The 26,857-nt window shown below is 44.3% G+C and overlaps 1 protein-coding gene across 4 annotated transcripts; it reads right to left on the bottom strand.

Moving 5' to 3' along the window:
* PSEN2 (presenilin 2) lies at positions 1–24,971 on the bottom strand. Of its 4 annotated transcripts, XM_066546198.1 has the most exons (12): positions 24,122–24,970; positions 14,866–15,061; positions 13,564–13,796; positions 12,600–12,741; positions 11,749–11,816; positions 10,718–10,938; positions 9,795–9,893; positions 7,972–8,049; positions 6,249–6,368; positions 5,633–5,751; positions 3,602–3,759; positions 1–383 (listed from the first exon to the last, which is right to left on the bottom strand). In XM_066546198.1, the coding sequence occupies exons 2-11, from the start codon at positions 15,007–15,009 to the stop codon at positions 3,604–3,606; spliced, it is 1,380 nt and encodes a 459-aa protein (XP_066402295.1). In that variant the 5' UTR covers positions 15,010–15,061; positions 24,122–24,970; the 3' UTR covers positions 1–383; positions 3,602–3,603. The 4 variants fall into 4 exon arrangements, with proteins under 4 accessions (XP_066402295.1, XP_066402296.1, XP_066402293.1 ...); XM_066546199.1 differs by lacking the exon at positions 1–383 and having other exon boundaries at positions 1,337–3,759; positions 13,564–13,793; positions 24,122–24,971; XM_066546196.1 differs by lacking the exon at positions 1–383 and having other exon boundaries at positions 1,337–3,759; positions 24,122–24,969.
* Positions 24,972–26,857: the final 1,886 nt, after the last annotated feature.

A 26,857-nucleotide genomic window follows, 5' to 3' on the forward strand; every position in this document is an offset into this window, starting at 1 on the left:
TAATTATTCCTTTCCTTCTTGAAGATGCCCAGAAGAAATCTTTATGTAATAAATTGAATTTAGCAATGCCTGGGGGAGCCCCTGACTTATGCTTGGGACTTTGAGGAATGAAACTAGGACTGGATGATTTATTTAAAAAAGAAAAGGGGGAGAGAACCCAAACAAAACGGAGTGTAACAGCAGCATCTCACCCAGGACTGCAGTGCTGAACATGGCATCACACTGAAAGCAGCTGGCTTTAAATGAATTCTGGTTCAGCTTGAGCTTGTTCTCACTGAAAGCCTCTCCCATGTTGGACCAAAACTACAGCTGTGCTGGGGCGTGGGGTGCCTGCCTTTCTCTTTTCTCCTCCCACGAGGGAGATTGCAGGGCCTTCAGCATCTCTGAAAAACAAGGGGCACAGGGCAGAGTACTTTAAAATGGCTGGTGCTTCTCCACATGGACCTACTGCCCTCCCGTGGCTGCCAAGGAGCGTCTCTAAAGCAGAAACTGAGATCGGGGACTGAGGGAAACAATAAAGAAAAATAACTCTATATTCAATTTAAACAAACCACAGTCTGAGTTACAAGGAAGAGGAAAGCATCCACCATGGGATTAGCTGGAAGTACCTCTGAGGGCAAGAACAAAGAGCTTGAAGTCAGGTTTGATGAATCAGACCATGAGTATCAAATGAAAACTGTGTGCTTCTGCAAGGACTATCCTGTTTCTGTTTTTTTCATTATGACTATGATGCTTCTTGTGCATCCTCTGAGGACGGGGCTCATCTCCAGTCTTTGACACAGAGCAGACACTTCAGCAAAACAACCCCACACCTCCCACCAGAAGTTTCACTGGGGGATTGCATTAGGCAGGCTCACCACTACATTTTTGTTCGTGGACTTGGCTTCAGTCTTAGATCTTCAAGACTGATGTATGCCCAAGGTACATTTGAGAGTAGAAGCAATGAAACACTCATTTCAGACTGGAGAGGAGGGGTGAGTGTGAGCAGGATCACACAGGAAAATCCCAACACATGGCACCTCCTAAAGGACTTCAGGTGTTGAGTGACACCAGCACCAAGGAAGGTGTCACCTCAGTGTAGCTGGCAGCTGTGCTGGTTCAGAGCATGCAGCAAGTTGACACCAGTGAATGAAGACATTAGGCAGACAAATGCTTTGCTGATTCAAGGTGCCAGGTCACTGAGTCAGTATCTCATGTAGCAGCCAGCTGTGAGTAGGGTAAATCCTGCTCTCTGCATTTCACATCTTAGGCCATGCTGCACAATTTTAACATCACAAACAAAACTTCACTTTATGCACAGGTGAAAACGTCCAAAAAGATGAGAAATCACTCCACATAATTTTAAAATTTGCATGTCTGTGTGTATATGGACACACAAACACAAATATATATTTGTAGTAAATACATATGAACTTTATACATTTATAACCACTCCAGTATATCCATGATATACTCCTTTCACTCACCAGGACTATACATTCTGTTGCACTGCCAGAATCTCTTGCTCAGTTACCTTTTAAATTAAAATTCTTGTAAGTTCTGCAGAATTGGTCAGTGGAAGGCCAGTCTTTGGCAATCGGATATCTGCAGAAAACCAGTGGTGATCCTTCAGTATGTGAAGGGTCCCTTGCCAGTTTCCTCCAAGTATTAACTCTGCTTTCATAGAAATACAAACCTGATAAACCAAGCAGGATTTTTCTTTCAGTATATACAAATAATTAATATCCTCTCTACACCATGCAATGCAAAAAGTACAATCACGTTTCCCAGTGATTCTAGTCTGATTTGGCCCCATAACTGTTTTAATTAAAAAGAACAAACACTAACAAACAAATAGAAAAAGCAACTCTCACATAACCTTAAAAATCAGCAAACAAAGCTCTACTGATTTACATTTCCAAAGGAAATACCTTTTAGTAATAGTTAACTCTGCAGTTGTTAAGTCCAAACATTGCAAATGTGAGAAATGAGGATGGAAAACTAACAAAGAGCAAGAGTTACTGACTTGTCCAGACTGAGACACACACACACACCCCCCTTGTAAAAACACTTATGCACTTTTTAAAAATTAGTCTGAATCACCTGTGTGATATCCTTGTTAATTATCAAAGCAGATGAGCTTGAACAGGTCTACTGGAAAAAGCACTACATAAAATTGTGTAATTCAAAGCCTTTGCTAAGAAGTATTTCCAGAAATTAAATTCTGTGTCTCTCAAAGACATTGCATTATTCATGAATTCTCACATAATCTAACATTTACTGACACTGATCAGCTGTCAAAGAAAACTGAGCTTGTTTGAGTAACAGACACAGGTAAAAAAAAATAAAATCACAGAACTTTGGCAGCTATTGAAAAACTGACTCAAAGAGTAGAAATAAAATTATTTTCAAAGGTGGACAAAACATGAAGGTTCAGTCTGTCCTAAGTATTTTTTACTGACATCAAGCACTGTGATTTTCTTAATGAACTCACTTGAGGGTGTATAGCTATTCCTAAAAGTAATGTAACAACAGATTGAAGTTTGCACCCCAATATTTTGATACAAACTATGACTGGATATTTCCAAAAGAGTTCCTTTGACACTAAATAGCTATTTGAAAATTTTTAATTAAAAAAATAATCTTTAAACAGTACAAAAACCTAGGTAAACCAAGTCTCAGTCAGTGTAAGAGAGGACCTCTTAATAAAGGGAAGGTAAATCCTCCTTTGGAGTAGTTAGAACAATGCACAGAAATGAGACCAGAAACACAGGAATTAAGTTACAGGTCTGATTTACTGGAGTTGTTTAGTCATTTCCACCTTAGGGTCACCTCAGGATTGTAGTCATGACCCAGAAAAATATTTCCTAAAAAATAAAACGTTGGGAGGAGAGAGCAGTATCTGTTTCTGCACGCTGAGGATCTGATGTGCTGCAAGGGGCAGCCCTGCCTCCATCAGCTGCTTGCTGCACTGGTGGATGTGCTCAGAGCCTGATGTTCCACCATCCCAGCACTGACATCCTGTCTCAATCCCTCCTGGCTCACCGTGTCTAACTGAGGTCAGGATAAATGGGCCTTTAGGGCATTTCAACAGATGCTGTGTGCACAGCAGAGTTCAGCCTCACTTCTCCAATGGCTCACACACTGCTCTGTGCATGCTCCCAGTTGGGCTTTTCCAATCACTTGCACCTCGTGTTTGCACAACACTTCAGAAGTGTAGGCTTAGAAGTTCTAAGTGAAAACTTAGAAATTCTAGATTATGGTAGAAGATGACTGGAGTTCCAGGGCTAAAACACCTTACTTAGCTCCTGGAAGATCAGACCCCTCACCTCTCCAGTGTTCCATGCCACATACAGGGTTCTGTGCTCACAACAGCCACTGTGCACCTCAAATAAAATAAAAGTAACACTCTGACATCAGCAAGGAGCCAGGCTTTTCACCAAGAGTCCTGTGAAAAATCTCAGTTCAACATGTAACTATTAGATTTTTAGTACACGGCATATCAAGGAATTAGTGTTTTCCTTACAAATATATGGCACTAAGTGTAAAAACTTTATGACCTATTCCAAACATTGTACCATACTTCACAGCAAAGCTTGAAAAAGAATCCTCTAACTCTCACTTCTAAATATACAGCTGGTGGGAGGCCAGGGTGTCCATGAACGGTCGCACGAGGTTGTCTGTCGAGAAGTAGAAGATCAAGCCAAAGGTGATGGAGATGGGGAGAGCAGGCAGTGCTTTCTTAAAAACAGCCAGTAGTAAAAGTGTTAGGCATAAACCCTGTCAGAGAGAACAGAATAAGAATCACAAGGAGGTAATAGTACAACAACCAGAAATTCACCTGTCACCAACAAGCCAACATACAGATAATTATCTAAATGCACTGTAGAGCACTGCAGACTGCCTGAGCTACCAGCAGCAGAATATGGATGTGCCCACAGCTTCATCTTTCACACAAGCTGGCCAGGTTTTTCCTCAGCAATCTTGAGCACAGAAATCTCTGCTGAGAAAGTGGTATGAACAGCAAATGCAGAGGTACAGCTGACCCCAAGGGGTTAACTTCTTTACACATTATTTTATTCCTTGTTCTGTGCCATTATGAATGAAGTAGTGATCCAGCAGACAAAAGCACTTAAATCCTGGTGAACTGCACAGATAGGAGTTCCACTGAAGGTTTCTAATACTTATAACACATTCCCAGTTTACAAAGTCCCTTAGGGTAAAAAAGAAAGAAAAACAAAAAAAAACCCCAAACCCAAAACAAAATCAAAAATCCACTGCTGTTCTTTTGGCTGGATTGCTTATTACAATGGGTGAATTCTGGTTTTACCTGAATAGCAGGCCAAGATCTGCTTTTTGGAGCATGTGAGGAAGCTATTGTATATTCTGAGTAGATCCTGTGGCTAAGTACCTCTAGATTCCTTCTCTCATCAGAGCCCTTTTTAATTCTTCCATGATGACAAAACTTCAAAGACACTGGGCTCCAAAAATATCCACTAGCTAAAGATCAGCAGACAGGATTTTTAAAATTCTTTTTTTTTTTTTTAATCAGTGTTTCTAGACTGTAAACTTGTTCACAATCTACCTGGGCCTGTAGTTCTGTTCTTACTCTCTCATGGACCATATCTGGCCTACACCTGCTCTTTAAATCTCATCTCCCTTTTGAGATGTGCTTACTGCTGGGAAACTGGGGGGACATTTTTGGGAACCAGAAAGCCATGTAGCAGCAAGATTATGAAACTGCAAAAGGAGATGGAACAAGTTTTAAAAGTACCATAAAAGACGCAAAATGGGGCATTTGGCCTCACAAGATGGATGACCAAGAATATTTCCCCCAGCAAAGGGATGCCCCCATGCTGGACTGCAGCAAAGGGAGTTTGGTGATCCCATGGGTTTCTCTGAGCTGTGGGGTCAGAAAGCTACACTGAACAGACTCCAGTGAAGGCAGCTCATTTCTAGTTTGCATGCTTTTTGATGCACAATTTTCACAAGTGACAGCCACTGGCACTGTCCTTGGGATCTACGTAGGAAAAGAGAGGCCCAAGAAGGACACAGTAATCAATTTTCTTTTACATTCTAAAAATCCTGCTGTTGTCTTTCTGGTTAATTTCCATGAGGATGTTGAGGTAAACAGCAAGTGCATAGTAATTATTTTCCACTCAGGTGGAAGCTTAACAGTGTGTCTTCATTAGACCTGGCAGGACCAACTCTTTAGCAGCTACAGTATGTTAGTCACCTGCCCTTACTGATAATTTCCATGGATCTAAGTCTCCTTCCTTCTCATTTTTTTCCAGTTCAAATAGTAGAATAAGATAGGTCCTTACCCTCTTATCTATCAGCTCCCCCTAGCATAACAGAGCTAAGCTTTTCAACTACACTTGCTAATCAGTGTGGAGTTCCAAATATTGACTCTTGTGGCTGAAGCAAACACACCAGCAGTTCCCTGGGGCTGTTTCACCCCCACCACATCCACACTTGGCTCTGCTCTGATTAGTCTGGATCATTCTGCTGTAGTGCCTATCTAGAGACAGAGTATTCCTAAATACCTAGCAGGTTACCTGGACTGATTCAGCAGTGCTCAGCTGCTGGTACTTCTGGCAACAATTCTGTGCTGAACAGGCTGTGACAGAGCTTTTAAAAGCTGCTCACTTACTATGAGAATGGCTACAAAGCAGGCCAGTGTGGTATTCCAGTCCCCACTTGCTGTGGCAGCTGCTTTCCCAACAAGCACGCTGTAAAATATGAAGTCTCCAAGGCCCAGCTTCACACCCCCTAAAAGAAGTGGAAAAACAAAATAAGTGTTAATTCTCAGCCTCCTGTTTTGCTTCCTTCTGAACAAATTCTTGTCCCCTGGGGAGCAGGTAAAGGTTCCTAGTCCTGGCTACCAACCTGGACCCACACATTCCTGAGGAGGCTGAGACTTCCACCCCTCTTCCCACTAACTGCTTTGTTCTCCCTCATTCTCTGAGGTGCTTCCCTGAACCAGCTGAGGAAGCACAAGGACAGAGAGGGACAGGAGTCAGGGGGAAGAAGGCACTGTTCTAAATTGTACATGTAGCCAACAGATGTCACTGGAACCACAATCCCAGAACAGATTCTGCAGCAGCAAGAGGTAATACACAGTCAGACTCAAGATCTTCATTGCTCAGCAAGCACAGCTATTCAGATTAACTGTGATTAGACCAAACTAGGGAACAGAGTGTTAAGCACAAAGACTAAAAATGTCAGGCTCTAATTACACTGAAAAGAAGGTATAAAGCTTCCCTTACTTTCCTCCTCCTCGAGCTCCTCTAAAGAAGTGACGGGGCGGGTTGGAACAGGACTCGTCGTCTCTGACATCTGAGACTCTGCATGAGAAGGGCTCCTGAGCTGTTTTCTGCCATCCTCAGCTTGGTTCCACAAAAACAGGCCAAGAGTGGATTACCAAAAAAAAAAAACCAAGAAACACAAGAGAGAGCTACATTTATAACATGTTTTAGCCCATGAAATCCACACTCCTGTGAAGCCGGCCTGCAGTGGGTGAGCCCTTTTTCTCCTGGAGATGTAACCATCAGGAGAGAGACATTTAGTGGCTTTGAGGGAAACATGTGTGTTATTGTTTGGAACAGCTGGAAGTGTGGGTGTTCCCAGCTTCTCTGGCAGCCACCCAGGAGCTCAATGGCTTTAACAAGGGAGCAGGTACACAGAAATAACATTGCTCTGCACAGGCCACAGTGACAAGGCAAACCCAGCAAAGTTAATGTGTATTCCCACAGTGTTATACCTCTGGGGTGGAGGTGCTCAGGTATTCCCTAACCAGTCATACACCCAAAATAGATGACTAAGAGGACTGCCATTTGTGAGAGAAGTCCTGAGTCGCACTGAGATTCTCGGAGCTGACTGCTCACATGTAGAAAGCAAGACACATTTCATTGTCCACAAATTTCACTTTTCCCCCCCTCTGTTAAAGCACATCTGACAGAGCCTTTGGCAGTACTTTTAGAAGCAGCCAGTCTGTGATATATGACTTTATCTGACAACTCCTATTTTTCAGAAGCTCCTACAAACGCTTCAGTCCATGTCAGTTTGACAGGTTGCTGCTGCTGCAGGTGCAAGCAGATCTGGGACAAAAGCTTCTACAGAGCATTCTGTACCCCTCAGCATGTAGTCTGTGCCTGCTCTGTGCCCCATTTCCCAGCAGGATTGTGTCCCTGCCATTCCTTGGTATGTCATCTGCTTCATCCTGAAATGAGCAGCATGTTCAGTTATCAAACCTTTGCACACATTTATTGCTTTTACATTCTAAAGTACTGTCATCTCTGAAGTGCAACAGGACTAGATGGCAAATCCTCACAAAACTACATGCAAGATTTGATTCAGTCACTTTAAAACTGAGTTTAAGGCAGCTTAATTTGCATCTCAAGAAGATAAAAGCAAAGGTACCCAAATTACTGCAGAACCAGCTACAATGTAAACTTGAATCACAAAAGCTACTGGTGGTAACTGTCTTTAACTTTAGGCTTTATCCAAGGGTAAAGATATTTATTTTCTTTAGCTGGGTGAGCCATAGAATACTTACAGAGAGGTACACCATGGCACTGGTCTGAATGCAACACTGAATTTCACCAGCCCATCAGTATTATATTTAGGAGCCTATGTTGTAATTTACCATCCCCAGTATGGAAAAATGTAACTCCCCACTAGCTCCCTTTCAGCTTTGACTTCAGTACACTGAAGATGTGAGTTGAACAACACTTCTGCTTAATTTGTTGTTTGTTTGGGGTTTTTTAAAATAAAAGTGGCCTGAATACTGGAGCTTCCTACACTGTCTTCTCATCTTTGCTGCCAGTCCTAACAGCAGGTTTATGAACATCACTGAGTTCTGCAGGTAACAACGCTGAAAAAAAAATTCATCCATCAGGATTTGGGGGCTTATGTTTACATTCAGTCTCAAACATATTCATTATTTCTGTAGGACAGTGCTCTGTATGGGAGAGGAACATGCAAACAAACCTGCATCCCATGTCTGCTGACTTGCTCCTCTTGCTGCTGTGTCTGGCTTTGCCATTCCAACTGTCCACATCATAGCAGCTGGAAGAAAGAAAGTAATCAGCTGCATAAAATATTGGCCACTATAGCTCAGAGGAAATAAGTATTTAGCTGTCCCTAAAAATACAAACCCTTGCCCCTGTAAATGCTTCTAAAACACTCACCTGGTTTCCCTAGGAACTGAGACAGCAAGGTGGGAGAAAGCCAAGGCAATGCATCCATTCAGTTTTTAAGAAAGTTCCAGGGCACAAGTAGCTAAGAGTCAATATAATGTTCTCTGTGGATTATAGGAAGCAAAATTCCAGAACTAGGGTCTACAAATCCTTTGGTTTCTTCCTGATTTCTGCCTCTTCTCTTCGAAGAAAACAATTTCCCAGGGAATGATGGTAATACAAAAGGTAACCAGAGGTTAACTAGCACAGCTTGCTCATGTTCTGCTAAAGGTACAAGTGAGGGATTACAGGAGCTGTCAGAATCCAAGTTTTCTCTCTGCCTGTTGTGGTTCCATCCTGTCAAAATATTGCATATTTCTGTTTGGGTTCCAATAGCAACTGATGGTTGAGGGTTTATTCTTGGGATCCTTAAATTGAAAAGGAATACAAACCCTTCCAAAATCAGCAGAAGGGACCTCAAATCAGCTTTTTATTTAAGTGTGCATCAGTCTCCCTGATTTTATAGAAGCTAAGGTAAACAAAATAAGCCAAGGCAAACCCAGTGCCTGCTTTTCCATGATGAGCTCAGCCAAGGTGATGTTTTTGCATCTAGAGGGAGCCACAGAATGTAGCTTGCAATGGAGACACTGACATTCTGCACAAGAACTTTTTGTTCAGTATTTATTATTTGCTGAACTGCATTCTCCTTTAGGGAAGTTCTTGTTTGTTAACTAAAGCATGGGAAAGACTTCATATAGGATTGTCTCAGGTCAGGGTAACAGAATCTCCTGTAAAAGGGAAGGTAGCTGAGGTGAGCTGAGACTCTGCTTGGAACACATAAAAGCATTTATGTAACATTAAATACTTGAAGAAAAAAAAATCAGTCAAGTTGTAGGCATCCTCATCTTAGCACCAAACATTTGGGAATAACCCTTCATCTTCCAAGTGATGTAATGAAAAAGTCACTGAGGTCCATGAAGCACACTCAGGTTCAGGTCCCATGAGTGTTGAGTCTTCTGCCTTCCAACAATCTTATCTTAGGCATGTGGATACCTCTGACAAGGGCACCAGCCACTGTGGTAGTTAAAGAACCCAAATAAACCAGGGCAGAGATGACTGATTCTGTTTGCAGAGCAATACTTGAATGCAGCCCTTTGCAGAGTGAGGAGCCAAACAATGAACAACAAAGCAAATTTCTAAGCACTGGCATCTGTACAGTACAGAGGGGGCTGCAGGAAGCATGGAGCCTCATCACATGTTTAAAGTGTGTCTGTAAAGCACACACACAATGAATAAATGCATTGAGTGAGCATCACCTCATCACAGAACTTGGCAAACACTGCTGCCCACCTCACACAGGGTTTTGTGTGCAGAAAAAAAGAAGCATATTCTGCACTGTATTCATGAAAGGATCAGTCTGTTTCTGAACATACAGCTTCACAAGGTAAATGTGGGCTCCCTTTGGCTAATTAGAGTTAGCAACATTGTAAGTGGTAAACAAGGCCTTCTACAAAATCCAGAACATAATTGGGCACCATTCTTAAGGCAAGAAAATACCTAAGACAGTGCTCTTTGCTTTGACACAGACAAAGATTTTCATCAGGCTAAAAACATTAACATTTTAATCTTACTCACAGGAATAGATTAATGCAGGGAAAATGGGCTCATTTCTCTCCTGTGCAGTTTCTACCAACATTCTCAGTGGCCCCTTGGGACACAGAACAGCCATCAGATCTGCAGAAAGAAAAGGACCAATCTCATCTTGAACTGTCATGCATATTTTATGTTCTTTATCTTTAAGATGTTCTCCCCTTACATTTACATCTATCCATATAAACCAGATGATTTCCTGAATGGCACTTTCCACCACTTTGCATAACTTTAGCTGTTTTAAGTCCCTGAAAGTGTTGTTCACTTAAAATACCACCTCCAAGCCTTAATATAATAATAAGAGTTTTCACTGTGTTAATCCTATAAAAAGCCCCTTGAGAATACCACATGAGTTCTTTGAAAGCTGATGGCAGCATTTCACTGAGATGTTAAATTTAATTAGAGGAGGAGTGGGGGTGCTTTGTTCACATTCCACACTCCATCACTTCATACCCTGGCTCTGGTTTCACATGCAGGAAGGCCTTCAGGCCAGTACCTCTTTGCCTACCCTCTCTCCTCCATCACATCTCCTCCCTCTTGTTCTGCAGGTTCTCTTGAAGTTTAGAACTCACACCAAAATCCATGATCTCTTGACAACAATAAACAAAACCTGCAAGACTGTCAGGTCTGCTACTGATAAAAATCCAGCCACCCCTACCATGCAGTGAGGTGAGGTTCAGTCCTTCCCTGACTTGGTGATCCACTTTGAAAGACCTGGCTGAGGTACACTACCTACACGAACAATTAGCAAGAGACAAGACAGGGAGTCAAATTAATTGCCCATCTGGCACTTTCTAAAGCTTTTAGCACCATAAAGTTGTTTTTTTGGAAGGACATACAGAGTCCTGAGACTGCCACAGAGTAACCTCTCCAGGAGCCAAGCCTTGAGAGTCACAACCCAGACTTACCATAGATGGAGATTGCACCTAGAATCACCCATGCTGACCACTCAGGTAGATATTTAATGAACACCAATGCCATTAGAGCACTGATCATAATGAGATAAGCTTGCTGGAGCTGCAAGGGACCTTTCCAGTGGATGCAAATCATTCCAACAGCTCCAAAATTCCAGATGACTATGAACAAAGTGGGATAATCCATGGCCACGTTGTAAGTCTTCAATACTTCCCTGGAATACCACAAGAAAATTTAGCTAAGCAGTAAAAGCAAGTGACATGCAAAGTTAAACAAAAGGTAAGGCTGTAGCTAAACAAAAAAGCCCCCAGCTACACCAGGAGGAAGCAGAATAGAGCAACTCTCATCATGAAAGGGGAACCTGCCCTTTGGCTACTCGCTGCTCTGAGCCCTGCTCCTCCTGCCTGAGATGGATGTGCTGTGTTACAGACCAGCACCCCACTGCCTTAGTCCTCAGTTCAACAGCAATTCCAAGGGTTTGAGCAGGCAGGATTTCAAGTCTTAAATGAGCACAGGCCTGTGGCTACATGACTTTCTACAGCAAAGAAATCCTGTCAGTGTCATCCCACCACCAGGTGCAATATGCTCACAGTTAAAAATGAAAATGTCTTAACAAATGTCTCATCCACAAGTTAAAAGTTTCCTTTCACCTGAGCTGGGAGCTAAGGGAATGAGCTTGAAACAATGTTGTCTAAGAAAAAAGACAAATCAGGAAAGTAACTTGGCACATGAAGTGCCTTTCCACATGCTTCTCAAAGTATAATCCAGGGCCTCTGTAACACAAGATTCAGCCTGTTCATTTCATGCTCACAGTATCACTTCTCAGGGATTCTGTAAAACTGAGCATTGACTATTAAAGATCTTCTTTTCCAGTTTTTAAAAAAGACAGCTATCTTCTTCTAACAACACTTAAATATGCCTTTGGAGAAGGGAAGACATTCCTTTTCTTGTTCAAAGCGGGAATTCTCAGCAAAGAGGTGAAGGAGCCCTGAACTGCCAGGTTACCTGCACCATTCCCACTTACCCGAGGTAAATGTAGGTAAAGAGGAAGAGCAGCATCAGGGAGGACAGGATCAGCCAGCCATGGATGAACTGCCAAGGGCAAGAAGAGACAGTGATTGTAGGGGCTGTTACCCCTGCACAGGTGACAGAACTGCAGCCCAATAGTCTCCTTCTGCACTCAGTGAAGGAGGAGGGACAGCCAGTCCCTCCCAGTTCTCCCACTTTCATTTTGTATTCTGTCCCTTAGCATTTCAGCTGGTTTGGGTTTATTTCAGTCTCTGGCCAAAGCATTTTCATGGGTATTCATACTGGCTGCTAGCTCATACAGGTGAGCACATTCTTTCTGTTTGCTAGGAAGGAGGAAGGGTTTGCCCAAGGCTGTAAAATAAACTCTGTCTTTGGGACAAGTTTAAAAAGCAGGAATAGACAGAGCTCAAATGCTGGGTTGGTACCACACATAAGAATTCCCTGAGCACCATAGAACCTGAATGTGCCTTTCTCTCCAAGCCTTGTGCTCTTCTACCAGAGCTTCCAGAAGGCAGAAATAATACCAGTTCCCACAAAGCTTGTGTGAAATGTCTTAATAGAAGCATCCACAGTAAGTGGTACAAGTACAAATGGCAAAACATTTGGATCAGATGCAGAAGACTCAGACCTGACTCACACAAAGTATCAGACCTTGTTTTTAAGGGCCTACCATTAGTGACAAAATAATAGCAAAGCCTACTCAGAGCCACAGCTCCATCACCACTGACAAAGACTTCTGCACAGTGTGATTCCTGCTGTGCCTGTGTCTCTCACTGCCATGCAAGGCCCATTTGATCCCAGGCTCACAGCACAGAGATGGAAAAGGCTCTGGCACAGGTGCTTTACCTTGTAGCAGCGATATTTATAGAGCAGCACCAGGAACACAGTCATGACAATGATGACACTGATCATTACAATGGTGTTCAGCACCGAGTTCAAGAGACGCTGGCCCACAGATGGGGTGTCCTCGCTGAAAGGGGTGTAGATCCTGCAGGATCAAGCAAAAGCAATATAAAGTATAGATATTGTCTTCTAATTATCTGTCCCAGATAAAACCAGACCTCTCTGCGTGTGGGAAAGAAAGGGAGGTAGACCTGCCAAGGACAGCAAACATGAGATGTAGGCTGGGCTCAAGTTAATTATCAACTAATGATTAGTGGTCTCTGTCAAAAGCACGTTCTTCCAGAGGAGCTGGGTTCCCAGGTGCTGTTCTGAAATGGGGGACACCCTTTCTTTCCACACTTGGTAGGAGAGTCTTGGACTCTTTTATCCCTTCTCACCACCTTATTTTGTTTCCTTTGATTCAGCTCAAGGGACCACAGTCCCCCCTTCTCCATCCCATATGTGAAGCAGTTACAGCCCCAGCAGCCAGGCACTGTCAGCAGGAGCTGGATGGAATTACGTATCCACACCACGAGTCTTTAGGAACCAGAAATATCACCAGGAAATGAGACACTCATCCAAATGAACATGCTATTCCCTCATTGCTGCCAGCTAGTGAGTGAACAGTCGAGGAGCTCAGCCTGGGCCTTTTCTGCTGCAGAATGAAGCAGCTTCATGATTATGCAGCTCACAGGCCTCATTCAGGGCAGCCCAAATGACACTGCTCGGGCATCAGTACCATGCAGCTGTGGGGAAAACTTAACACAGGTGAGCACAGCGTACTTCAGTAAGCTCTGGGTATGTTCCTACAGCCACCTGTAGCTGTGCCAAGGTTCTCCCAGCCTGCCAGGGAAGCGCTCTGCATGCACAGAGCGTGTGTGTGGGGCAGGGGGTCCCACATGCTGAGGCTGTATCAGAGCCCACTTACAGCTGCCCATTTTTCTCCGTATAGAAGCGCACTGACTTGATGGTGGCGACGACAACAATCATACAAAGGGTGACAGGCACAAAGAGCATGATTACATGCTTTGCTCCATATTTCAGAGTCAGTTCCTCCTCTTCATTTTCCAGGATGCTTTCTCTCACTGCAACACCCGAGCCCGACGTTTCTCCACCGGCAATATTGGTGGTTGGGCCATGGCTGCTGCCCGCTCGCCTCTTCTGAAAAGAAATATTTGTAAATGTGCAAGATGCTTCTTTTCTTTGTGTTCAAAGCTTGATTCCATCATATCTCACCAGGCTGCTGTAGGCCACCACAGCATCACAGCTGAGTCCTAATAGAAAGGTACCAACTGAACAATACAATTACAAACTCCATTCAATTCCATTGAAAACAGGTTGCAAGAGTTTTTAAACCATTGCCATGAATACCTAAGGACCTCTTCTGTCACAGACATATTTTATGAAAAATCCTTTCGTTAGGATCTTCTCTCCTGAGAAGCTGAGAGGCCTCAAAAGCGAAATGTAAACAATAATTATCTGCTGCTGTGAAATGCAACAGGTGCATCTGTGATTGGTCTCATGTGGCTGTTTTTAATTAATGGCCAATCACAGTCCAGCTGTCTCAGACTCTCTGGTCAGTCACAAGATTTTATTATCATTCCATTCTTTTCTATTCCTTGCTAGCCTTCTGATGAAATCCTTTCTTCTATTCTTTTAGTATAGCTTTAATATATCATCAAATAATCAATCAGCCTTCTGAAACATGGAGTCAAGATTCTCGTCTCTTCCCTCGTCCTGGGACCCCTGTGAACACCACCACGCTCTTCAAATACACATATCTAGACAGACACATGGCCATGAAGGGCAAGATGCCCCGAACCAGACAGAAAAAAATATCACCTGAGGTGACAAAAGCTTGACCTGTTCCTCCTCTCTCAGCAATGCTGTGCTTGCTTTATCCTGCTGCTTTGCTGGCAGCTGGACTAGATTCTGTTCTACCATCCGCTGCATCTGACCAGAGCAGACAAGAAGGCTAAAAAGGATGTCCTGCGACAGTCCTATCTGCATCAGGTCCTGATGAAAAGCCTGATTTGGAATCTTGATCAAAAGGAAGGAAAAGGGAGGACTATACATATGGGGAAAAGTCAGAGTGGAGGAAGTGGCAACAGGCAGTGCTGCTGCTGGCTGCGTGTGACATCAGTGAAACAACACCAAAGCCAATCCTAGAATCCAGCCTGGCAGGAGGGATGGAGGGGTAGCAGGACTGCTTCTGTCACCACACACCTACCCTGTGTGCCTGTGCTTGCCCTGCCTCTGAGGCTGGCAGGCCATGCTGGTAGGAGGGAACAGGAGGGCTCTCTGCAGACATCAGGGATGTTCTCTCATTGCAGGGCTCCTCCTCGCTGTCCGAATTGTTCATGAACGCCATCATGGCCGCTGCCCAAGGGAGCGCTCAGGAGGGCACAGCCAGGCACCATCCAAGGCTGTGGGGACAAGCAGAGCAGGGGGGAAGAAAACAGTGAACACCACACTGCAAAGGACTGAAAGTCTGAAGAAGATTCAGCAGATTTCAGAGCAGGGAGGCTCCATCTCCTCCCAACAGCAGACTTATCCTGCCCTCACCCAGCCATGACAATCCCTTCAGTTCAAGTCACTGGCACTGCTGCAGGCACAGCTATCAGCACAATGCAGCATTAAAGAAATTTGCTTTTCCTTCACCACAGCTTTCACACTTGCTGCCTCTATTTGCCCTCTCCCACCAGCACACCTTACCTGCCACAAAGGAGGTTTCTCCCTGCTCAGTGTTTGTTTGCCAGGGGCCAGACACAGATTCACCTCACACACTGGCTGCCTGTCAGAAAGCTCAGCTCTTACACAACACTCCCAGGAGCATCAGCAAGGAGCAGAACTTTCGTAGGAACCTGGAGCCTCAGCTTTACATAAGGCACTAATCAGGAGCTACATGCTGTCTTATGACTGTTTATTAACCAGATGAAATTTATTAGCAGCACTTCTCTTTGCTGATGAAGAGGTTTGCATAGCAAGGGAAACACCTGTCTCCTTTTAGGAGAGCCACTTGTGGGTTTTTCCTTATGTTGTCTTGTGATTAAAAGCAAAATTACTTGAATGGGCAAAAACACAGAGAATAAATGTGGGGGCTAGAAATGCTTGGCCTCTTTTCACCTACTGCTATGCAGAAAAGCAGGCAAAGCAGTGACAGAGTGCAGAAAGGAAAGGAACAGCTCTTCTTTCTAGACACCAGAGGGAGAAGGTGCACTACCCTAAATATGGCAGAACAGCCTTAAAATCAGGATTTCAGGAAGTTATACATGCAACTAACAGGAAAATTCCTTTTAGCATTTATTAAGTCAGCTCAACAAAGCAAGTAATTAATCACTTTTCTGATACCCAGCCACTTGTCCATGAGCAAAACCATACCTCTAATGCATTGTCAGCAGTTATATCTACCAGAACTCTCCTCTACAGAACCTTACCCAAGTTCCTGTGTCTCAGGAAATAGAAGAGGAAGCTGAAGAAGCCACGTGATTTGGACACAGTCACTTAAATCTGAATCATACATTCACAGCCCAACCAGCACACCCTGACATCAGAGTATTTGCTTTGAAGATCTGTGAGATATTCTTGCTTCTCACTAAAGGAACTGAAATTCACTTTGCAGGAAGGAAAGAGGGAGGTGTAGGAGACCCCTCCTTTCTTTCACAGCCTCCTCAACACATCTGCACCTTCAAGAAATTTTACAACATCAACTCAATCCACCCAAGTGAAACATTTTTCAGACATCTGCTCCTCCCCTGGCTTCTCTTGCTTTTTCATATCATTTTGTTCCTCCTCTGGTGATAAAAGTGGTACATTATGGGAAACAGAAGCAGGGCTAACCCTCACACCAGGCCTGTCAGCTTCATAGTCATCCTGTTCTACTGAGTGAGCTGCTTAACACTTGTGTGCTTATTTCTTACAGAGACCAAGATCTCCTCTCTGGATGCTTAACACCCTTTATTTAATGATTTTATCTTTAAATGTTTATTATATTAATAAATTATATCTAAATAGTTCTATTATTATATTATTTAATAATTATTGAATGAATTTGTTATTTATAAATAATTTGCTCACTCTTTTGACTGAGCACCTGAGGGCTCACAATTTACAGCTGGGACACCAGACTCTGCTCCAGTTCTAGGATTTAGGTCTTTAAAGAAGCCAGATCCACAGTCATTCAATCATGACATACTTCTGGATGAGGAACAGGATAAGTTATTCATGCCACAGGATCTGTGACCTACAGGATTTAAATAACTCTCAAAGCCTTCTGCTCATGCCAGACACCAGGGAGGAAATAAATAAAGCTTTATTCACTGATAGTTTGGGACCAATATTTAGGTTTCAACAACCCTATCAAAATACCGAAGAACTTTTTCTCACATTATTTAAGAAATCATTTTTGCTACATAAAGAGAGCAATTCTGCAGAGGACTTGGAAGGGACAGCCAGTCAGCCCACTTTCAATACCCTACTTATGCCCACTGGAGGAGTTAAACCAGCAGCAAAACCTCTGTGCCAATCACTGCCCTCCCAGGCTCCCCCAACAAGGATATGGACATGCAGAGGTGCCGTGATACTTCTGCTCAGCAAGCAGATCCAGAGCTGAACACAGCTTCAGTGTGCCTTGTTTACACAGCCATGGCTCCAGTGAGGGCTGACACAAACACACCCCAAGGGATCCAAGACTTTACAGGAGCTCCTGTGGCTGACACCAAAGTCACAGCTGCCTGAGATTGATCTGAACTGTCCTGCCAAAGGCTCGTCTCACCACCCTCCAACTCTCATCAGCACCAGGTGCTCATCAGCTGTGTCCTGCTTTTGGAAAGCCAGGGAGGCACCAGATTCCCTTTGCTGTCACAGAGCCAGGAGCCAGCAGGACAGGCCCTGACAGTGGCTGTGGGAGCAAACACAGAGCACTGTGCATCCCCCTTCCAGCAGGAGTGAGCCTGAAGGTGACAGGCAGCCCATCCTCACCTCAGCCCTGCAGAACCCTTGGCAGTGTGGCTTTGTGGCTCTTACCTAAGCAGGACAGTTGAATTTACAGGGGCAGGAACATTGGCTCTCCCCGTGTGCCCCACCACAGACCCAGCAGGGATTTTGTCTAATAGCACTATTTATTGATCACAGCTGCCCTTGGGACTGGCACCAAGGCTGTGGGGGCTGCCTGAGAGAGCTGTGGTTTGAGCAATGTGTCCTCCAGGGGAGGAAGGACCTGCCTGGTCACCCTCACACACGACAGCACCCTTTGGGCTGAGCAGAGGGAAAGAACAGAAAGCCAGGGACTTGCCTGACAAACAAACAGGAGCCAGAGAGCACCAGGCAGCTAAGCCAGGGGTGTTACAAAGCCACACTGTTTTCTGGTCTCACTCCACTACTAAAACTAAGGAAAAGGGCCTTGTGGAAACGATTTCTGCCTGCCAAAAGGTGCTGCATACACCACGATGGAAAGCAAGGCAGCTTCTTTCCTACTCATGCTCATGACAGCAAATATGCCTGTGCATATTGACTGTTTTTCTAGGCTGAGCTGAAAAAGGCAGAGGGACAGCTCAGAAATGGAAAACATGGAGATAAATATAAGCTGTATCTGTATTCACAGAAAGCTTGAGAGCATGATCTACCAAATACATTAAACAAAATTCCAGGCCATTATCAAAGTGAAGCACTAAGTTCTATCAGGCAAGGTTCTCCTCTCTGCCTCTCAAACCATCAGGTCTCATTCAAAAAAAATCATACAATGCATAAGAGCAAAATGACCCAACTCTCAAAACTCTATGGAAAAAATGAAAGGGGACAAAAAGTAGGCCAGTAGAAAGTGCTTCTTACAAGAGCTGAGGTGGGAATACAATTACTCCTGCTTTACAGCAATCCTGTGAATCCTGAAGGGAAACAGGAGTCACCAATTCTCTTTCCAGATGTCCTTCATGCAAGAGACCTCTTTCCTCAACTGCAAAAAACCAGCTTCATGGATTTTGACTAAACTGGGCCAGTTCACTAACATTAAGATCTAGCCTCAGTTTGCCTTTTATTTTCACACTGCAAACAATCTAAATCCTTTGCTTTGCATTTCATCCATCACAAAGAACACCTCTACAATATACAGCACAGAATGGCTGCTATAGCCTGGCAGAATACTTAATTATCCACTTGAGAGTTAAAATTCCTTCTTATCCATATTGTTCTCTTTGATGGCAATTATATTAAGAAAAATGTATTTTCTTTGCTATATTTAGATCAAGAGAAAGCTTTGAGATGATACTGACAGCCTGATGTTCTCCTAAGTTTTGGCTGCAGCAACCACTGCTGTTGATAATTATGAGGAGAAGGAAATACACTTAAGAAATCAGAAATGGTGGGGCCAAAATTAGGAGGAAAGATTTCCATGCTCTTGCTAATAAATAGCCAGAATGGGCGTGCTGCTAAAATGCCAGGGGACTTGGAACAAACCATCCCAGAGTGCAAACACCATTCACTTTCCACCCCAGAACACAAAAATAACAAAGCACAAGATGCTATGGGAAGCTGTAAAGATCCGTAGCTTTCTTTCTACATTGTGGCTGAACCAGCACTGCTTTCTCTTGTCCCACAAGAAAGGCACAAGATGCAGCCCCAAAGGGCGATTCTGCTGGCAGAGCTGAAATCAGACCCTGCCCAGGAGGGTCAGGATTATTCTGCCAGCACTGAGCCCAAACGCTCCTTGTCACAGCACAAAGGCACCAGAGCCCCACACAGGTAAAACCTCAAAGCTCACACTTCTCATATGCGGGAGCAGCAACTCGCATCAGTCCCACTATTGCCGAGGGCATCAGAGCCAGCACAGGGGCTGGAGGTGACACTTCGGGGACACACAAGGACACCTGTGTCGGGCTGAGTTCCTGTGTCCTGGCCCAGTGGCTGCTTTTCCCTGCGCCCACAAAGGGACACAGCGGGGCTGGGCTGCTTCCCTGCGCATCCAAGGTGCACGGCCAGCGACACCGACAACATTAAAGAAAATTGAAAAAAAAAAAAACCAAAAAACAAAAAACAAGCAAGCCCCAAGAGAAGCCCCAGCCCAGCAGGCAGAGGCTTTGCAGGAGGCCAGAGGAGCTCCTCTCCCATGCAATGTTCTCGCTGCCCGGCTGCCCTTCCGAACGCTTAAAGAACTCTGCCCGGAGTTCTCTGCCTCCCTCTGCCTCCGGGCGCTTCCAAATGAAAGCCGGGATACGCCGCCACCGCCCAGGAGAAATAGGTGTACAGGTATCTTAACACACGCACATACACTAACTCACGTGGAAATATGTCGTTTTTTATATATAATATGCACCTATACGTAAACATGCATTTATACGTATATACACACACACAGAGACACAGGCAGCTCCGGGAGCGGGGCGACCCCGAGACCCCGCAGGAACGCCGGGCCCGTCCCGTCCCGTCTCATCCCATCACATCCATAGCCCGCAACATCCTGATTCTCACCCCGATTCCCATTCCTATTCCCATCCCTATCCCTATTCCCATTCCGGTCCCAGTCCCGCGCCCCGGCCGGCCCCGCTGTTTACCTGCTCCCGGCACCGCACGCGCCCCCCGCCGCTCCCATTGGCTCCCGCCCCAGCGCCGGCCGGGAGGGACGGCCGCGCCCGCCCATTCGTGGCCGTAGCCGTCGCTCAGCGGCTACCCCCGCCTACGAGCCGCTCTTCTCCAATAGGAGAGAAGAACGGGAAGAGGCTCGGCCAATAGGAAGGCGGCTGTCGCCGCCCGCCCGGTGCTCGGTCGCAGCCTGTGAGGCGGCGGCGCCACCATGGCGGGGCGGGCGCGGGCCGTGCCCCAGCCTCGGGGCTGGCGGAGTCCGGGAATGGCTGGCGGTGGAAGGGGCGGTCATCCAGTGCCAAGCCCTTGCATGGCTTGGAGCCTCCCACCAAGCCATGTTGCTCAAGGTCCTGTCCAAGATGTCCCTAAACACTTCCAAGGATGGGGCATCCACAGCTGCTCTGGGCAGCCTGTGCCAGCGCCTCACCACCCTCAGAGTACAGAACTTGCTCCTAATATCTAGTTTATTACCGAAACCTACTCTCTTCCAGTCTGAATCCATCCCCCCCTTGTCTTGTCACTAAATCCCCTTGTAAAAGTCAATTTCTGTCGTTCTTGTAGACCCCTTTCAAGTATTGGAAGGCTTAAATGCACATCAACGTATCCCTTCAGTAAATAAAATGATAGGCAAGCATGCAGATCCTGATGGAAATAAAAGGAGTAATAAATAATAAGAGAGAAATGTGGAGGAGTAAACAGAGAAACCAGAGGAAATGGCCAAAGAATAGTTCTGCTGGAATTGTCTGACCCTGCTCAGTATAGAGATCAGAGGGGTGAATAAGGAAAATTACAATTTCGTCCTGTTTGCAATGGGTGTGGGAAGTTTGTATTTTCAGACTGTAAGCGTTTTTGTTTAAAATTAAAAGAAGAAAAAAAGGCATGATAGTAAGCAAGATAATCCAGTAGATATATGAAATTGCTTCTTCAGTCAGAAGAAAACCACTCCTGCCTCTGTTCCTATTGCTTCATCAAGCAGCAGCCAAGTGAAATTAAGATTCTGGCAGCTCTGTAGCACTTGCTCATCATCTGTGGGGGCAGAGACACGAGCTGGAGTCATGGCAATTTCCCTCTGCTGCTGTTGTCATTTCAGGAAGAACCTCAGGCACAGACACAGGGAAATTCACACTCCTCTTTGCTCCATGCCACCCAAGATGATTCTGTATACAGAGGGAATGAAGAGTAAGATGGTAATGAAGGAGAGATGAGGTACAAACACGTGAACTACCCCACTATAAATCACTGGATAAAATGGAATCTTTTGCAGATCCCAAATCTTAAGTTGGCCATCACATTCTTTTCCCCAAAGTCCCTGCTCAACATCAGTGACATCCTTGTATCCATAATTCTTATTTTGAACATTGCACACAGAACTGAGTTGCACGGAAAATTCTTCAGAGCCCCAGAGAGCTGCCTATTATTTTTTTTACCTTTGCCAAGGTAAAGTCAGTCTGGGAAAATTGATAAATTCTGTGTTTGGCTGTGTTCTTCACTAGCCAAGAGCTCTTCACTGTCAGAGCTCTTTCTAGCAGGTTTCCCTCAAAGGCTGTGTCTACCTTTGGTCTTTGTGCTGAACTCTTGAGTTCCTTTTCACTGGACACTTGATCCAGCTGAAGATTTTTTTAATGGGAATCTTTCTGATGGATTGAATCCTTCACACATGTGAAGGATGCTGCTTTGTTAAGTTTAACATTGGGGGAAGGAATAATTTTGGCTGCACTCAGATTTTCCACAACTGACAATGATTTTACTCCCCTTTACTTTTACATGGAGCAAAATTATCTGATGCAAATTTGGGACAATAGTAAAAATATTTATCTGTTTTAAAACATTTTACAACTTCAAAGCCAAAGTGTTGACAGTCTGAACTGTGCTGCTCTTCACCTCATTAGCAGCTGTCAGTGCAGCTGTGCCTGCCATAGATCTGTGCAGAACATAGGGAAATTGTTCTTAGGCTCCTTCTTTTAGGGGCTGAAGGGATGGGAACTGGTTTTACAAGCCCAGTTGCCCTTTATCAGCAGCTTTAGAAGCTAAACTTGCAGCTTTTTGTATCTCAAAAGTGCTGCTCTGCTGTCTGAAGGGCTCATAGGTGCCTAGTCTGGACTAAAATTTAGAGACAAATAAATTCCTTGCTTCTTTCCACATTCTCATTAAATCCCCTCTTTTTACTCTCACCCCGATGGACAAATGCAAAGAGGTGTAGGTCTTGTGCAACCTAGCAAAGGGTTTTATGAAAAAAAATCATGTACTTCAACCTTCCTGGAAGCACAAGAACATGGGGATGTAAAACCCAGCTGTCTTTCTCACAATGCATATCCTGCCTGCCTCCTTTGTAGCATGAGGCAAAAATCTATCTTAGCTCAGTGCTCCTCTTCTGTAGCCTAAAGTGGGTAATAGGAAGACAAATTATTTTGGCCTCTCCATCCATGAGTGTTATTTCCATGCTGCTTTCAGTCAGAATGCCTTTTCACATGGTTTTTCCTAGCTGCATCACATGAAAAGCATCTGACCTGGGAGCAAGTTAACAGGCTCTTTGAGCAAAGCCTTGTTCTGTATGTTATGGACATCAAAAATATTTCTGCTTTTTTCTTTTCTTTTCTTTTTTTTTTTTTTTAAACAGATCTGTGCAGTCATTTCCTGAAAGGATCTCTCCCAGATAATGCAGATTTGTGCTCATTCCCAAGGAAATCACAGGCCCAGCTGCATCACAGTTTCATGACTTGGGAGGTTGTTCTGAAGTACAGGGGGACATTCTCTGGGATTGCCCTAATGTGTTCCATTTTGGTACTGAGATGTTTATGGTAGGAAAATCTCAGGGAGGTTTTGGTCATAAACTGTTGCAGTCCTTCAAATATATCCAAGGAATTGTGACTGTTTTATTTCAGGAGATGTAAATAATACCCGGAAACAGGACTACTGACACAAATCCAAACAGAGATGCTTCCTTGGCTTTTGAATGGAAACAGACATGACACCATCTGTCAAAATAACATTTAAACCTCTTGTGCTTGCACAGAAGATATGAATAGGGTCAGGCCCAGCACACCAGAGTTTTGTTCTGGAATAGACAGTACTTTCCAGGAGTCTTGCTCAGTTTATCCCACTCCACAGATCTTTAGTCCCTCAAGGAAAGGTCATTGCTGAGTACCAAAGCTAACATTTTTCTCATAACTGAAGGAGATCTCATTCATGAGAAGGCTTAGCAAGCAGCCAGGGCTCATGACTGAGTGCCACCTGCAGGCAGGAATCATGTATTGGCATCACTCTCCTGTGTGGGTTTTAAAGAGTGTTCCCACATTGGTGTATCTCTGATGCCTCTGATGTAAGCAGACAGTTCAGAGTGTGGTGTATCCTTCTATCTAAAACAGAGCTAAGCACAGATCCAAAGTCCCCTAGACTGTAGGCTGTCTGTAGGTCTGAGCCTTGGAAGCTCAGCTTTGTGCTAAGGGGATAGCATAAGATGTGTCATGAATGTTCACTCAGTACAGATCCCCCAAGCTGTTGCACAGACCTGAGATTCACCTCGTGGTCCATTCCTTCCAGGTCTACAGCATCACAGGAGCTGTGTAGATGGCTTCTTTCTGAAGGATATTGAGCTAAATATAAGATTCTCTCAAAACAGACAGGGACAAAGTGGTGGGAAGGGAACAGGAGTTAAATCTGGTAGTGTGCAGTCACAAAGCAGTCAGAGATGCACCCAAGTCAATGGAATGCAACAAAATCTTGCTTTTAGGCACAGGTCCCATCAAGCAGGAGCCCAGTGGGAGTGCCCTGTGCCTTCCTGGGAGCACAGCTCCTGCTGCCATGGTGTCCTCTGGACCAATGTCTTTCTCAGACAGCTTCTCCTGCCTCTTTATGTGCAAGTTCTTTTTATAGCTTTGCTAAAGGATTAAATTTGGGAGATAGCAGCATTTTACCTTTAAGATTGTTGGTGTCTCTTTGGCTTTTCAGATCTTGGGACAAATCCTTCAGGCAATCCCCAGGCTCCGAGCAATCAGCAAACCTCTTCATGTGGCTTGGAAAACTGTGAGTTCACACTGCCCTGCTCTCTTTGAAGACAATGACTTGAACTGAAATGAGCTCTGTCCTGGGAAAAAGGGAAGCAAATGTCTAACATATTTTCAAAATCCACATGGAAAAGAAAAAAAAAAAGAACTAAAAAGAGAATAAAAGTTTCTAATTAAGTTCCCCATAACTACTCAGATGAACTGTATAATTGACTTGGGCCTGTTGCTGAGGAAGTTGGGACATTCCTCACTCATGTGAAAAATGCATGTATTTTATGAGTGGCTTTTTGCAAATATTAAAATGAATATTATATGTGTTGTGTTAGAAAGTAATGCTGTATTAATTCTCTTAAGTACTGTGTTCAATATAGTTTCAGGTTATAATAAATGTTAAAATAGAAACTATGCTATGTAGGATACTTTTTTCAAAGAAAGGACTCGCAGCGAGATAGCAGCCACAGGACACCTCAATCTTTCAGAGAAAAAGAATTTACTGCTCCATTATCAGAAGAAACCAACTTCTTCCTGCCTCAAAGGCGCTGTCAGGATTCAGAGGAAGAAGCTGACACTGACCAGACAGAATCCTGTGTTTGAATGGAATTTATGCATCATGGATGAAGTGTAGGAATATGCAACAGGCTGCTGCTTTTAAGGGTTAATCCTCTGTTCACGTGGGTCCTTTTTCGGGCTCCTGCTGCCCAGAAAAAGGTACCCGGACTGTCCCTAACTCTTTGTCTCTATTGTCTCAGATTGTCCTAATTCAATTTGTCCAAATTATTATTACTCTAATTGTATTACTATTTTTATAACCATTTGATTACTATTACACTTTTAAAAATTTGAAAAACAAGTGATTGCCCTTTTTAACATCTGCCCACGAAACACTGCAGCAATAGGCAAGCTGGCATCAACCCTGCTTGCTCTGGACCTGAATCCATCCCAGTAATTCCCTGAGTTGCCCCAGGAGGAGCTCCAAAGCCAAAGCTGACCTGTGCTGCCATCTCATTGCAGGGGTTCCATACTGCTGTCTGAGTGCCTGAATCACATCCCCTGCAGACATCAGGGGAGTGAGGGCAGGGAAAAGGGCAGAGAAAGGGAAATAAAAAACCAACAGAACCACCAAGACTGGAGAATGTGAGGATGAATCCAAAACTATGCTCTCCAAGAGCTGAAAGAACACTTCTAAGAACAAAACATCCAAACTGGAATGAGGGACTTGCACTCTTTCCAGATCTTCCCTGCACCATAACACATAAAAAAATAAAAAAAAATAAAAAAAAAAAATAAAAAAAAAAGCTATCTGTGGAAATGGGATGCTCCTTTAAGCCTTGCAGAGACTTTCTACAGCACTACAAACCATCCTTCCTGTTGCTTTTCCTTTACCACTCAGGGCTGAGCCCATGGAGAACTGCTTCTTTTGTATGTGTGTCTGTGTGTGTATTTCAGGGGTATTTTTTAAACCAAGAAAAAAAAATCAATATCACATTTTAGAAAGAACCCCAAGAGATTTGGGGAAAGTGGGCATAAATGTCAAACAAAACACAAAGAAAGACTGAGCTACTAAGGGATCATACTTAGAGCAGCAGTGGTGGGGTGGGAGGGAAGAAATATAGCAGACAAATTTAACACCATTCAGGAGGGTTTATGCACAATGTTTTCATTGCAAGCAGCATTTAGAAGTGACAATTTAGTGATTTATCATATCCCACTACACTCCTTCCCTGTCAAAGTGATGGGCAGAAGTTGCTGAGCAGCTCTGAACACACTTTTCACCATAAGGCACCACCAACAAACCCAGAACAGCTCCACCCTTGGCCAACCCTGTCCCCTTGGGCCTTCTGAGAAGCTGGGATGTAGGAGAAGGCCTTGCAGGGGAACAGTGTTTCAAATATCAAAGGATTTAAAAATATACAAGGCTATGAAAGCTGATGAGACCTGGAAGAATTGAAGGAGAAGGTGACTTAGCAGAGCATCTTTGGCCAGTGCAGCCAGATAACCCTCAAAAATCATTAGTGGAGGATGTGGGAGTGAAGCCCAGCAAGAGATGCTGGCAACATGAACTCCTGCCCCACACAAGAGGTCCCCAGAGACCAAAAACTCCACGCAGAGCAGACAGGATCTGACCACACCACCTGCCTTGGGCCAAACCTGCTCTTCATTTTTCATGAGCCACACAGAAACGTGGTGTATTTATGATCACTTCTCTCACCAGACCTGGTTGAAATCAGCACCGGATCCCAAAAGTGAAGGAGAAGCCTTGTGTAGACAATTCCTCCTTCAAGGCTCAGCTCCAGTACCAGGCTCAAGACCTGGCATGCACATGCATTTGGCAGGGAGTAGAAAATCAAGTGAAAGAACTTTTCAGGTTTTTTTTTCAGCTGATTGTTTAGGAATTTACTTGGAATAAGCTTCCTCCCCAGGAGGGATTGCAATTCTACACATGCACAAAGAGGAGAAAACATGAATGCAGCGTTGAGACAGCTCCGTGCTGAGGAGGGCAGTGGTTTTAAGGTTAAGGCCCTTGTATATCTGGGAGGATGAAACCTCTGTGTTCAACCCTCTGGGATCATCACTTGGGCTTCCTGTGTTTCTCAAGCTCTCAAAGTAAAATTGACCCACCAAACTCAGATTTGTCTCAATCCTAAT

Source organism: Molothrus aeneus, chromosome 3, assembly GCF_037042795.1.
Source record: "Molothrus aeneus isolate 106 chromosome 3, BPBGC_Maene_1.0, whole genome shotgun sequence".
Lineage (NCBI taxonomy): Eukaryota > Metazoa > Chordata > Aves > Passeriformes > Icteridae > Molothrus > Molothrus aeneus.